Source organism: Antechinus flavipes, chromosome 1, assembly GCF_016432865.1.
Source record: "Antechinus flavipes isolate AdamAnt ecotype Samford, QLD, Australia chromosome 1, AdamAnt_v2, whole genome shotgun sequence".
NCBI classification, from domain to species: Eukaryota; Metazoa; Chordata; class Mammalia; order Dasyuromorphia; family Dasyuridae; genus Antechinus; species Antechinus flavipes.
Window position 1 is genome coordinate 333,221,935 of NC_067398.1, and position 12,424 is coordinate 333,234,358.

Below are 12,424 nucleotides of genomic sequence, written 5' to 3' on the forward strand. Positions count from 1 at the left end.
ACTTTTTGGTCTCAGGACCCTTTCCTCTCTTAAAAATGATTAAGGACTATCCAAAGAACCTTTGTTTATATGAGTCATTTCAATCAATATTAAAATATTAAAACACTTTATCATTGAATTATCATTTAATAATCAATTAAATTATAATTAAATATTAAAATACTTTATTATTGTTATGAAAATAGTTTTGATCTCACAAACTCCCTGAAAGTGTCTTGGGGAACTCCAAGAATTCTCAGAACTCACTTTGAGAATTACTTCCTTATGCCCATCATATTGTTATATGCTCTTGTCAAGCAACATCAATGATCTTTAGTCCTTTGTGATTGGAAGTGGCCTAATAAAGATTTTGTAAATTAATGTGAAACCCACATATAAGACTAAAAGATGATATGGGGAACATTGGAGAAGCAGTCAAATCATAGATATTAACACTGATTTTAGAGCTCCTCTAGTCCAACTCTCTTATTTGACAGATAAGCAGCTAACTTAGCAGTGAATGGTGGAGCAGAATCCAGGTCTCTTGGCCTGTGCCCATCCCACTGTGCCATACTGCTTTGCATTATGAAGAGTAGTTTACAGAACACTTTAGACAGCCTTAGATGAAATGCAGTGGAGATGCTGATAGATCAGCCACTTGGGATATGTCTACTGTGAATTTTTCTACCATTTGCTGGATCGTATTGTCTGGTGGACACGGGAAGAATTCTTCACCTAGATTTGTTGGTTTTTTTCTTTTCAGTTCTATTGCCAGTGAGTTTGAAACAGTCTTTGAATCTGAAGGAGAAGAAGAGGAAGGGATCACTGCTTCTCAAGCTGCTGCTCAGGTGGCCGACAAAGAGGAGGCAGTAAGACGCTACATCCGATCACATCCAGCCCTTTACCAGAAGATTCTCCTTTACCAGCCCTTTGAGCTTGCTGACTTTCAGGCAGAACTGAAGCAGAATGGCATTAAATTTGCCATGGGAAAGCTATTAGATTTTCTGGATGCTCACTGCATTACTTTTACCACAGCTGGATCCAGAAAAGAAAAGTTGAAGAAGAAATTGCAGCCAGGTGCCAAAAAAAGGGGGAAACACTATTGATGGGGGCCACCCCTTTCTCTTCTGCATTTGCCCATCACTAGCCTGGAGCTCTCGTAATTCTCGGGATCTGAGTCTCTTGTCAGAACTTACTCAGGGAGTTGCTCATCTGCCCACAGATAGTCAAGCAGCTGGAAAAGCAAGATATCCCACTGCATAATAAGTAGCCCCCCTGAGATTCCTGTGACTCAAGTTTGTTTGGTTTGTGTGAAATTTCTCTAAAGGAATAGCAGACTACTTGACATGAATTTTTAACTCATTTGGAGACTTATCCAAAGTGCAGAGCAAAAGGAAGTATTATACACTTGGACTTCTGGATTTATCTCTTAATAGATACTTTACTTGAATCCAAGAAGAGCCTTTTATTATTTCCAGTGAGTTGTAAGCAGCAAAGGAACAAGTCAGAGGTAGTTGCATTTCATTCCATCTCATAATTTGGTTGAGAAGTGAGGAGACTAGCACATCCTCTTTTCTGGAGTATACACATAGCCTTGATCTCTTGTCTCCCCTGTCACTCTACCTGCACAGAGGAGTACTGGAATTTTTCATCACCAGGAAGCCATGTGTTTGAATCCTTCCTCCCAAATTGACTCTTCCTCTAATCTGGTATTTAGTACCTTCTCTTCTCACTTCCCTTCTCCCCCAAAGGGGCATTTTTAGATGCTAACCTTTCTTGACCGTCTGTCTTTTTGTGATGTTTGCCTTGTCTCCAGAAGTCTCTTTCTTTCTCTCTTTTTTTGTTTTTAAGCTTTCAAATGTTTTCATCACTGTTTTGGATAATGGAATTCCAGTATAGAAAAGAAAGTTTGCGTATTACCATTTTACAACTGGGAAATGGATTTGCTGAAAATGTCTTCAAACTGGCAAAGGCTAAGAAAAACAACCTGTTGAGATTCTTTCATGTGAGACATAATATAAAGAATTGAAAGAAAGAAAGAAATTTAAAGAAAATTAAAGGGAAGAAATAAGAAGCTAAATGTAAGATCCAGAATGATCTGTTGCTTCTGTTGGGTTTTATCTTTTTCTTTCCTTTTGGATCTCTTCTCATTTTGCAGTAACTTTGTCATTAGATCTACTGTTTTTATCCAGTCCTCTTTCTTTTTAATCTTTTGTCTCGTCCTACACTCAAATTTTGCCTCCAACTTCTGGGTATTTTCTGCATTTAGGAATGGAATCACCAGAACTTCAGGTAAAGGACTTTAATCAGGAGGGTCGACATGTGTGTTCCAGATCCAGGCCTTGTCCCTTCCTGTCTTAGGCTTTAGTTCTACCTACAATCTTATTATATAATGATTTGCACCAATCTTAGATTTTATCCTTTTTCATTATGAAGAGAATTATCTCTTTGTCCTTGTGTTTTAGCAACTTTTTGTTCCTTATGCTTTCCATCCCTGAAGGTCATTCTTGGATACAAATGCTTCCTTGCTCACATCTTAAAGAGTTCTTCCTTCTTCCTCTTTCTTTTTTCAATGTGGGTCTTGACTCATTTGCATTCTCACTCGAGGTATTTTTGAAACTGGCTTGGGATACCTCCTTGCACTGCCTGCTTGTGCATGTGAGAACTCCATGTAAATGGCAGACTAGCAGCGCTGAGCAGTTGACCGTTTATGACTCCATAGAATCAGCCCCTGTAAGAGAATGTTAGGGGTTTTTTATGACCTGTAAAATGGTGAAGACAAAAATGTAGTATAATAGATTAGAAAAGAAGGGAAGATTTGATGTCTGTAATCAGTATTAATGTTTTTGTCTGTTTTGTAAATAGCATAATTTGAATTTTGTGTGATATAAAATTTTAAAAAATGCTTTATAAGAATTGTTTAGATGTTGAGCTTCTCACAAACTTATGGCTTTTCTGCTTTCTATAGGAAGTTATTCTGGAACTTTCCTTCATGCTTTTGTAATAAGGAGCTCCCCTGAGTCTATCCCACTGCCCTCTCCGATCTATCGAATCTTCATCATAAGTGTAGCTAACATGCTGAGACTTAAAAGAGTTACAACTTTCCAGAATAGCAAATGTCAGAGCCAGGATTTAACCTTGGTTTTCCCAATTCCAACTTCAGTGTTTTTCACCACTACACAAAATGCCTCATCTCACCACATTTCTTTGTGGTCTCATTAGGAAAGATCCGAAAACAGTTTTTTGTTCTAGGGTCTCAGAGAACATCATAATTAAATATGTGCATGTCAGTTCTGTTATTCAGAAAAAACAACTTCCCTTCCCTCTTGGAGCTCCCCTTCACAATGATATAAATACTTCAAAGTGAAATTACAAATTAATATATTAGGAAACAGTGACTGGACTTAAAAGGGAACTCCAAATGAGAATACTTCCAATGTAGGTTGACACCTTCTCTGTAACTTCGAATATTAGAGAATTCCTAGAGTGATTTGTTGAGACTTACACAGCCAGCAGATTTCAGAGATGATGTAGTAGACAGAGTCCTCAAGTCAAGGAAGACTTGAAGTCAAATTTTATCTCTTACATGGCATTTCCTATAACTCAAAAGATTTTTTTAAAAGGTATTTAGATTTGGATTTAAGGTTTGAAGGTTCTCAGCCTGAGTGAAGTACAAATACCTCTAGCCTATCTCCACTGAAAGAACCTACAAGCCCTGGAGGCAGCTGGATTGAGAGGTAACCTCAACCTCAGTTTCTTACAGACTGTATGTGTGAAGGGCAGACATTTGAGCTGGGAAAGAGTGAAGAACCCTCTGCTTTTGAGGGATGGCAGGCCCAGCTGTGCTGCTGAGATTGGGTTCTGCTGCAGCTGAAGGCAAGAAGGAGCCAGCACATAGCCGGTGACTGCAGATGTGGTGGGGTGGGTATGCTACTGGCTGTGGGCACTTACAGAAGAGCTGAGTTCTTGATCTCATTTCCAGGCCAGAGGAAAGAACTGAAGGTTATAGCCATTGGAATGTCCTCAGGGAGCAAGACCATTTCCAGCATAGTGTGACTGAGGGCCCTAGCTGTGGCTTAGGAAGGGAAAGAAGGGCAAGGTTGAGCCCTGGACAAAGCTCAGTAAGAAAGATCTAAGGCCAGAGGCACCATTTCCCATGGCCTGGGATTAGAGATGATCATAATAACAAACTGCTAAAAATAAAAAGTAAAAATGAGTAGGCAAAGGGAAAAGAATCATAGCCAGCTACTATGAGGATAGAGAAGAACTGGATTCATTTTTAAATGAGGATACTGAAGCAAAAAAAGCTTCTCTTACTCCAAAGAGTAAGATCAAATAGTCTTGTGCCCAAAAAGAGTTCTTGGAAGGAGTTTAAAAGGCCTTTAAAAATCAAATAAGAGAAATTGAGGAAATATTGGGAACAAAAATAAGAAAATCTAAGAAAACCAAGACTTAAAGTCAACCAACTAGAAAAAGATCCAGAATCTTATGGAAGAAAACAATTCTTTGTAAACTTGTTCTTGGACAAAGGGAAGTGAATGATTTAAGAAACCAAGAAATAATAAAACAAAATAAAAAGAATGAAAGAAATAGAAGAGAATGTGAAACGTCTCATAAGAAAATAACTGATGAGAACATATTAGGAAGAAAAAACATAACAATTCCTGGGCTACCTGAAAATTACGATCAGAAAAAGAATCTTGATACCATATTAAAAGAAATATTTAAAGAATATTGCCCTAAAGTTTTAGAACAAGAGGAGAAAGTAGCAATAGAAAAAAAAAATCTACCAATGACTACCTGAAAGAGATCCTATCATGAAAGCCTTCAAGAATATCATAATCTCAAAACCTCTATGTTAAGAAGATAATATTATCAGTAACTAGAAAAAGTCAATTCAGATCACAGTTAGAATTATATAAGATCTAGAAGCTGCCACACTAAAAGACCATTGGAACACTATATATCAAAGAGCAAAAGAACTAGGGCTATGACCAAAAATAACTTATTCAGCAAAGTTAAGTATAATCCTGAACAACAACAATTAAAAAAGAAAAGATATTCAATGAATTGACAGACTTTCAGATTTCTGTTGCAAAAAGATCAGAACCTAATACAAAAATTAAAACATAAGATCCAGGAGAAATATAAGGTAAACATCAAAGACTAATTACAAAGGATTCAATAAGGGCAAACTGTTTACTTTTTATATACAGAAATATGAACTGTATTCTTAAGACTGTCAGTAATTGAGTAGTTCAAAAGAAAGATTGGGGATGAGCTGAGTATGATGTGATTCTAAAATGCAAAATTGTGTAGGAAAAGATAAAAAGAGCCATTACCTCGTTAGTGCAAGAAAAAGAACTGGATTCAGGTGGGGGTAGAGGGCCAGTAGTCCTGGAACTTGACTCTCATCAGATCTAGATTAAAGAAGGAATAATATATACACCTGAAAGGATATAAAAAGTCTTCTAAATTTATAAAGAAATAAAGAGGATAAGGGAACAGGATAATAGGAGAATAGCAGAATAGATTAAAAGTCAGAATTGGACATCGTGCTACTTAGAAGAAACACATTAAGAAGAAACAGTTAAAGGTTTGGAGTAGAATGTATGCAAAAAAAAAAAAAAAACAAACAGGTAGCAATCATATCAAAGTCAAAGCTAAAATAGATTTAATTAAAAGAGATAGACAGGGAAGCTACATAATTAAAAAATACTGTAGATTGTGAAGCAATGTCAATACTACCCGTGTTTTCCCGATAATAAGATCTATCCCAAAAATAAGCCCTCCCCTTACTGTGTAAGATTCTTCTAAAATAAGCCCTCCCCCGAAAATAAGCCCTATTGAGATTGCTACGTAGTGAAGGTGATCCCCTGCGCTACCCGCTACATTACGGTACCCTCTGTATGCACCGTCCCCTCCTCCCCCTGGTGAAACGCACGCCGCGCTCCGAGCTGCATCCAATCAGAGCTGCAGCAGTGAGCACTTCATTCTGTTCTTCCCCAGTGATTTGCTTGCTGGCGCCATTGAGAGCAATGAAACGGAGGAGGGCTGAGGCAGGACAACATAAAAACCCGGTATGTAAGCGGGAGTGAGGGGTCATGATGGAGGATAAAAGAAGAACTCTTTTTTTTTATTAAAATTGCTGTCAATGTTCATTAAAATAAGCCCTCCCCTGAAAATAAGCCCTCTGGTGTTTTTCTGTCCAAAAAAATAATAAGACAGTGTCTTATTATCAGGGAAACACGGTAGACTTATATGCACCAAATACCACAGCATCTAAATTTTTTTTAAGCATCTAAATTTTTAAAAGAAAAATGAATTACAGATGGAAATAGATAGTAGTACTATAATAGTAGGGGATTTTAATTTTACCCTCTCAGAACCAGATAAATCTAACACTTTAGATAAACTAGATATGATAGATATCTGGAGAGAATTAAATGAAAATTAAAAGGAACACATCTTTTTCTCAGTGGTAAATGGTGCCTTAACAAAGATTGAGCATATCTTAGGGCACAAAAATTTCATGGCTAAAAGCAGAAATGTTAAATGCTTTCTTGATAGACCACAATGCAACAAAAATTGCTTTTAATAAAGGACTGGAAACATAGTGGGGAGGAGGGAAGCCAATTAGAGATTAAACAACCTAATTTTAAAGAATGTATGGGTTAAAGAACAAATAATAGAAATAATCATTAATTTCTTTTTTTCCCATTAATTTCATCAAAGAAAATGATAATAATGAAACAGCATATCAAAACCTATGGAATACAGCAAAAGCAATAATTAGAGAAAAACATATCTCTTAAGTGCTTATATCAATAAAAAAAGAAAAAGCAGACCAAAAAATTGGATATGCAATTTTTTAAAAATGCAGAAAAAATAACAAATTAAAAATCCTCAATTTAACCCTAAATTGGAAATCCTAAAAATGAAAGGTAAAATCAATAACATTGAGTGTAAGAAAACCATTGAATTAATAAATTAGTATTATGATATTATGAAAAAGTCAATAAAATAGATAAACCATTGGTTAATAATTTTTAAAAGAAAACATTAAATTACTAGTATCAAAAAAGAGGATGAAATCAAAGCAATTATATACAATTATAAGGAGTTATTTTGCCCAATTATATGTCAATAAATTTAACAACTTAAGTAAAGTGGAAGAATATTTACAAAAATACAAACTGTCTTAGATTAGAAGAAGAGGAAATAAAATATCTAAATAGATCTATTTTAGAAAAAAGAAATTGAATAAGCCATAAGTGAGCTTCCTAAAAAAAAATACCAGCAGCAGATGGATTTATAAGTGAATTCTATCAAACATTTAAGGACTAATTAATTTCATTATTAAATTATTTGAAATAATAGGCAAAGAAGTGATTCTAGCAAATTCCTTTTATGAAACAAATATGATACTGATTCTTAAACCAGGAAAGACAAAAACAAAGAAATTTTACTAATATAGATGCAAGAATCCTAAATAAAACTATTACAACAATATTCAGGAATAGTTTAATATAAGGAAAAATTTAACATAATTATATCAATAATAAAAATAACAAAAATCATTATCAACAAATGCAGAAAAAGCATTAAAATTCATTTCTATTAAGAATGAAAATAAAGGCATAAATGGACTTTTTCTTAAGTTGATAAGAGACATTTTCCTAAAACCATTAGCAAGCATTATTTGTAGTAGAGATAAATTAGAAACCTTCCCAGTAAGACCTGTTGTGAACAAAGATGCCCATTGTCACCAATATTATTCAATATTGTATTGGAAATTCTAGCAATAGCAATAAAAGAAGAAAAAGAAATAAAAGGACTCAGAATAGGGAATGAGATAATAAAACTTTCTTTTCTTGCGGATGATAGGATGATATACTTGAAAAATCCTAAAGACTCAACTAAAATTTAATTGAAATAATAATTTCGGCAAAGTAGCAGAATGTAAAGTAAATCCACATAAATTAACAGCATTCCTATATATCACCAACAGGATTCTGCAGCAAGAGGTAGCTAGATAATATTCCATTTTAAAATAACTAGACAGTACAAAGTGCCTGGGTATACATCTATCAAAAGAAATCCAGGATCTGTATGAACAAAACCATAAAAAAACTTTTTGCACAAATGAAATCAGATTTCAATAAATGGACAAATATTAATTGTTCATGGATATACAGAGCCAATATGATAAAAATGACAATTTTACCAAAAATAGTATTCAATGCTATCCCAATTAAATTATCAGAAAGTTATTTCATGGAACTAGAGAAATTAATAAAATTCACTTGGAAGAACAAGAGGTTAAGAATATCAAAAGATAGAAGGGAGAAATGTAAAGGAAGTTTAGAAGTACCAGATCTTAAATTATGAGGCAGTAATTATCAAAACTATCTGGTACTGGCTAAGAAATGGAAAGATAGATTAGTGGAAGAGAATAGGCAATCTATAGCAGCAAAAGAATATAGTAACTCTGTATTTGACAAGTATAAAGTCTTAAGTTTTTGGAATAAGAATTCATTATTTGGTAAAAATTGTTAGAAAGCTAGGAAGCAGTCTGGCAGAAATTAACATAGAACAATATCTTGCATCATTTACTAAGATAAAGTCGAAATAAAGGGAGATATTAGAAGAAAATTTGAAGAACTTGGAATGTATTACCTATCAATCAGACTTATGAATAGGTCAATGATTTATGAACAAACGAGATAGAAAGTATTCTGAGATGTAAATTAAATAATTTTGCTTATATTGTTAAAAAGGTTTTGTACAAATTACAAATTACAAATTAATTAATTTGTATTAATTGTATTAATTAAGTAAATGTAGCCAAGCTCAGAAGGAAAATGGATGTCAGGGTAGGGTGCAGGGAGCAGGAATTTATAGACAGTACCTCAGATAAATGTGTCATTTCTCAATTTCATGAAAAACTTTGGGGAATGTGAATCATTCCCCAATTGATAAATGGTCAAAAGATACGAACAAGCAACTTTCTGATAAAATATAAACAATTTAGTCACATAAAAATGCTCCAAATCATTATTGATTAGAGAAATGCAAATTAAAACAATCTTGAAATACCATTCTACACCTATCAGATTGGCTAAAATGATAGAAGGGAAAAGTGACAGGTGTTGGAAGGGATATGGAAAAACTGGGACTTCAATTCATTGTTGATGGATCTGTGTGCTTATCCAACCATTTTTGAGAAAGATTTTGAATTTTGAGAAAGAACTGAGTTATTAAACTGCCTACCTTGGATCCAACAATACAGCTATAAAGTCTTATTTTTCAAATTGATTAGGGAAAATGGAAAAGAGCCTACATGTTATAAAATGTTTCCAGCAGCTTTCTTTGTGGTGATAAATAACTAGAATTGTAGGGATGGCAGCCAATCGGGGAATGAAATTATGGTATATTTGTGATGGAATATTACTTTGCTATAACAAATGATGAGCTCAATGATTTTAGAAAAGCATGGACAAATCTACATAAAATAATCGAGTGAAATGAGCAGAAAAAAGAGTATTATTTTAAAAACAACTTTAAACAATCAAATCATTCTGACTAAACACCCAAATTAACTGCAAAGATCCTATGAAGGAAGGTGCTGTTTGAATCCAGAAAAAAGAAGTATATATCTATAGTGTGTGTGTGTGTGTGTTTATGTATGTATATGTATATGCATATGTGTGTGTTATCTATATATGCCTACACATTTGTGTCTAATGGAAACTATCTTAAAGTTTAGGTTGGGGGGAAGAGAAAAAAATATAGAAAGTCATAAACTTTCTTGTATATTTGAAAGGAATAGCTAGTTGTATATAATGGATCTGCAATTTCAGGTGCAATCCTCTGTTTTTGTATCCCACTTTGTTATGGAAATGTTTGTTTATTTCTTAAGTTCAGAATAAAATAAATTTTTCAAAATTTAAAAATCAGTAGATTATTTTTTAAAGTCTTCTTGGGGTTTCAATCTCTCATTTTCAGATTGATTAAGAAGATCTGGGAGTTGTACAAAGGAAGGATTGTTATAGATAATTGGATTTATGTTGATAGAATGCATTTTGCAAAGCTAAGACCTATATAAGTATAGGCTGAGTCCTAGAGAAGCAGATTTCAGCTCATTATAAGAAAAAAACTTTTTAAAATTCAGAGTGGTCTCAGGAGATGGCAAGATATTCAGGCAGAAGCTACAATTTTGCCAAAGATGCTTTGAGGTTTATTTTTAAAGAGCAATATTATAAGATTTTTAAAATAGTAGATTTTCCAGTAGCTAACATGACTTTAAAAGTCTTTTATAACTCTAAAATTCTACTATTAATGGAGGGATAAATTTGGAAAAGAGAGAGGTCTCTGAAGAATAGCTTACATTTTTATAGCCCAAAGTTCATTAAAAACTTTACATACATTCTTACTCAATCACCAGAGACACTTTTCTATAGATAGTTCACCTTTCTATGAGTTGAAGGTTTGCAAAACTCCAACCTTGTAAGGTAGTGTAGCACACATAGTATACACATTTTACAGAAGAGGAAACTGAGGTTCAAAGGGATTAGGTGATTTGCCTAAGATCACATTGAATTCAGGTTTCCTGATTTTAAATTTAGCACAATTTTTGCTATGCTATGCATATTGTTTCCAGAATGTTAGTCTTTATAAGTAGAAAAAATTGAGCTTCTTACTCTAATTCGGAATTTATCTTTCATCAGGAAATAGGCATTTGGAGGGTTCTGTGAAATAATTAGTCACATTATTTTGCTAATCCTTTTTATAGTCTTAGGGTTTTTAATTAATTTTTTTTCAATTAAAAAATTAGGTTAACCAATGCCTAACCCTATATCAAGATAAGCTCCAAATAGACATAAGACTTAGACATAGAGGGTCATGTCATAAATGAATTAGAAAAGAAAGAAAGAAACAAATTTTCTTTCAGATCAATGAATAGAAGAAGAGTCCATTTCCAAATCAAGGTTAGAGTGAATCATGGAAGACAAGGAAAATTTTAATTATATAAAATAACGAAGCTTTTGTACAAAGAAAACCAATACAGCTAAGATTAGAAAGGAAAGAGAAAACTGGAGGGGGAAATTTTTTGCAGTAAGTTTCTCTGATAAAGGTCTCATTTTTAAGTCATATTACGAATAAATCCAAATTTATAAAAACAAAACTCATTCCTCAGATAAAATGACCAAAAAAAATTTTTTTCAAGGGAATAAATCCAACCTATTAATAGCCAAATGAAAAAAAAAGTTCCAAATCACTAATAGTTAGAAAAATGCATATCAAAACAACTCAGAAGTTCTATCTTATACCTCTAAGATTGGCAAAATTGGCCAAAAAGTTTAAATGGCAAATGATGGAAAGGCTGTGGGAAAACAGGCACTATTTGAAGTATGAGTCATGTCATTTGATCCAGTACTTGATAGCCACTAGGTGTCAGGTGTACCTTGAACAATAAGACCTATTAATTTAACAACTGCTCTACAATGTAGGAACAAGTATTCAAAGCTATTCAAAGAATCATTTCATTTTTCTGGAAAAATTAAGTTGTTGATACTACAAGAATGAAAAGAGGCCAGTTGATATAGTAAGAAAAATTCCCATTCCCTAGTTACTGCTTTAGTCCTTGGTCCCACATGATAGAAACCTCATTCTATTATATCAGAAGCAAACAGGAACATAGACAAAATGTATAAAATAAAGGAGCTTTGATACCACATAAACTAATTCAGATCCAGTGACTAAAATTAATTAGGCCATACAAAGTTATTGGAGTTTTGGACTAGGACAGGAATAAAAATGTAAATTGCCCTAAGCATTTTACTTTACCAACGATTGGTGTCTCCTGCAAATTCAATTCAATAAACATATTGAGAATGTTCCTTGTACAAAGCATCATAAGAGCATAATGATTTAATAAGATCCTCTTAGAACTTTTCTGGAGTTTATAATCTTCCAAAACTACAGAGAGCATGCCAATAGATAGCTACTGACCAGAAAGGAAGAGCTAGGGATTTTGATAGTTGATAGCTTTTTTTCTTTCTAGATTTCTCTTAAGCAAAAAATTTTAAAATTGTAAACTTCTCAAGGAGAGGGAAAATAACCCATTTTTGTATCTTCCTTAGCTCCTAAAATTGATCATATAAAATATAGTTCCCTCTTGCTTTGTCTTCTAAAAAAGTCAGTACATCGTCTCCCATTAATAGCAATCAGCATTGTAGTACAATAAAAACTGGGTCCAAGGAGCCAGGAGCCCAGGAAGTATGATAGATGAATTAATTCTGAGGAGCATTTGGAGAATTCTAAAGCAGATGTTCAGAGGCTCATTGATTTAGAGCTGGGAAGAATCTCAAAGGAATTTTTTTTTTTTTTTTTTTTTTTTTTACAAATATGGAAACGGAGGCCCAGGGAGATGCTAAGTGTG

General features: G+C 33.5%; 1 protein-coding gene across 3 annotated transcripts in view; it reads left to right on the forward strand.

Annotated features, from left to right (window-relative positions):
- Positions 1–9,935, forward strand: part of SLX4 (SLX4 structure-specific endonuclease subunit) — a 49,302-nt gene extending 39,367 nt beyond the window's left edge. For all 3 annotated transcript variants that reach the window (XM_051967733.1, XM_051967735.1, XM_051967734.1), the window contains exon 15: positions 743–9,935. In XM_051967733.1, coding sequence (XP_051823693.1) covers positions 743–1,085 — 343 coding nt within the window. In that variant the 3' untranslated portion in view covers positions 1,086–9,935. The remainder of the gene's footprint in view (positions 1–742) is intronic.
- The last annotated feature ends 2,489 nt before the right edge of the window (positions 9,936–12,424 follow it).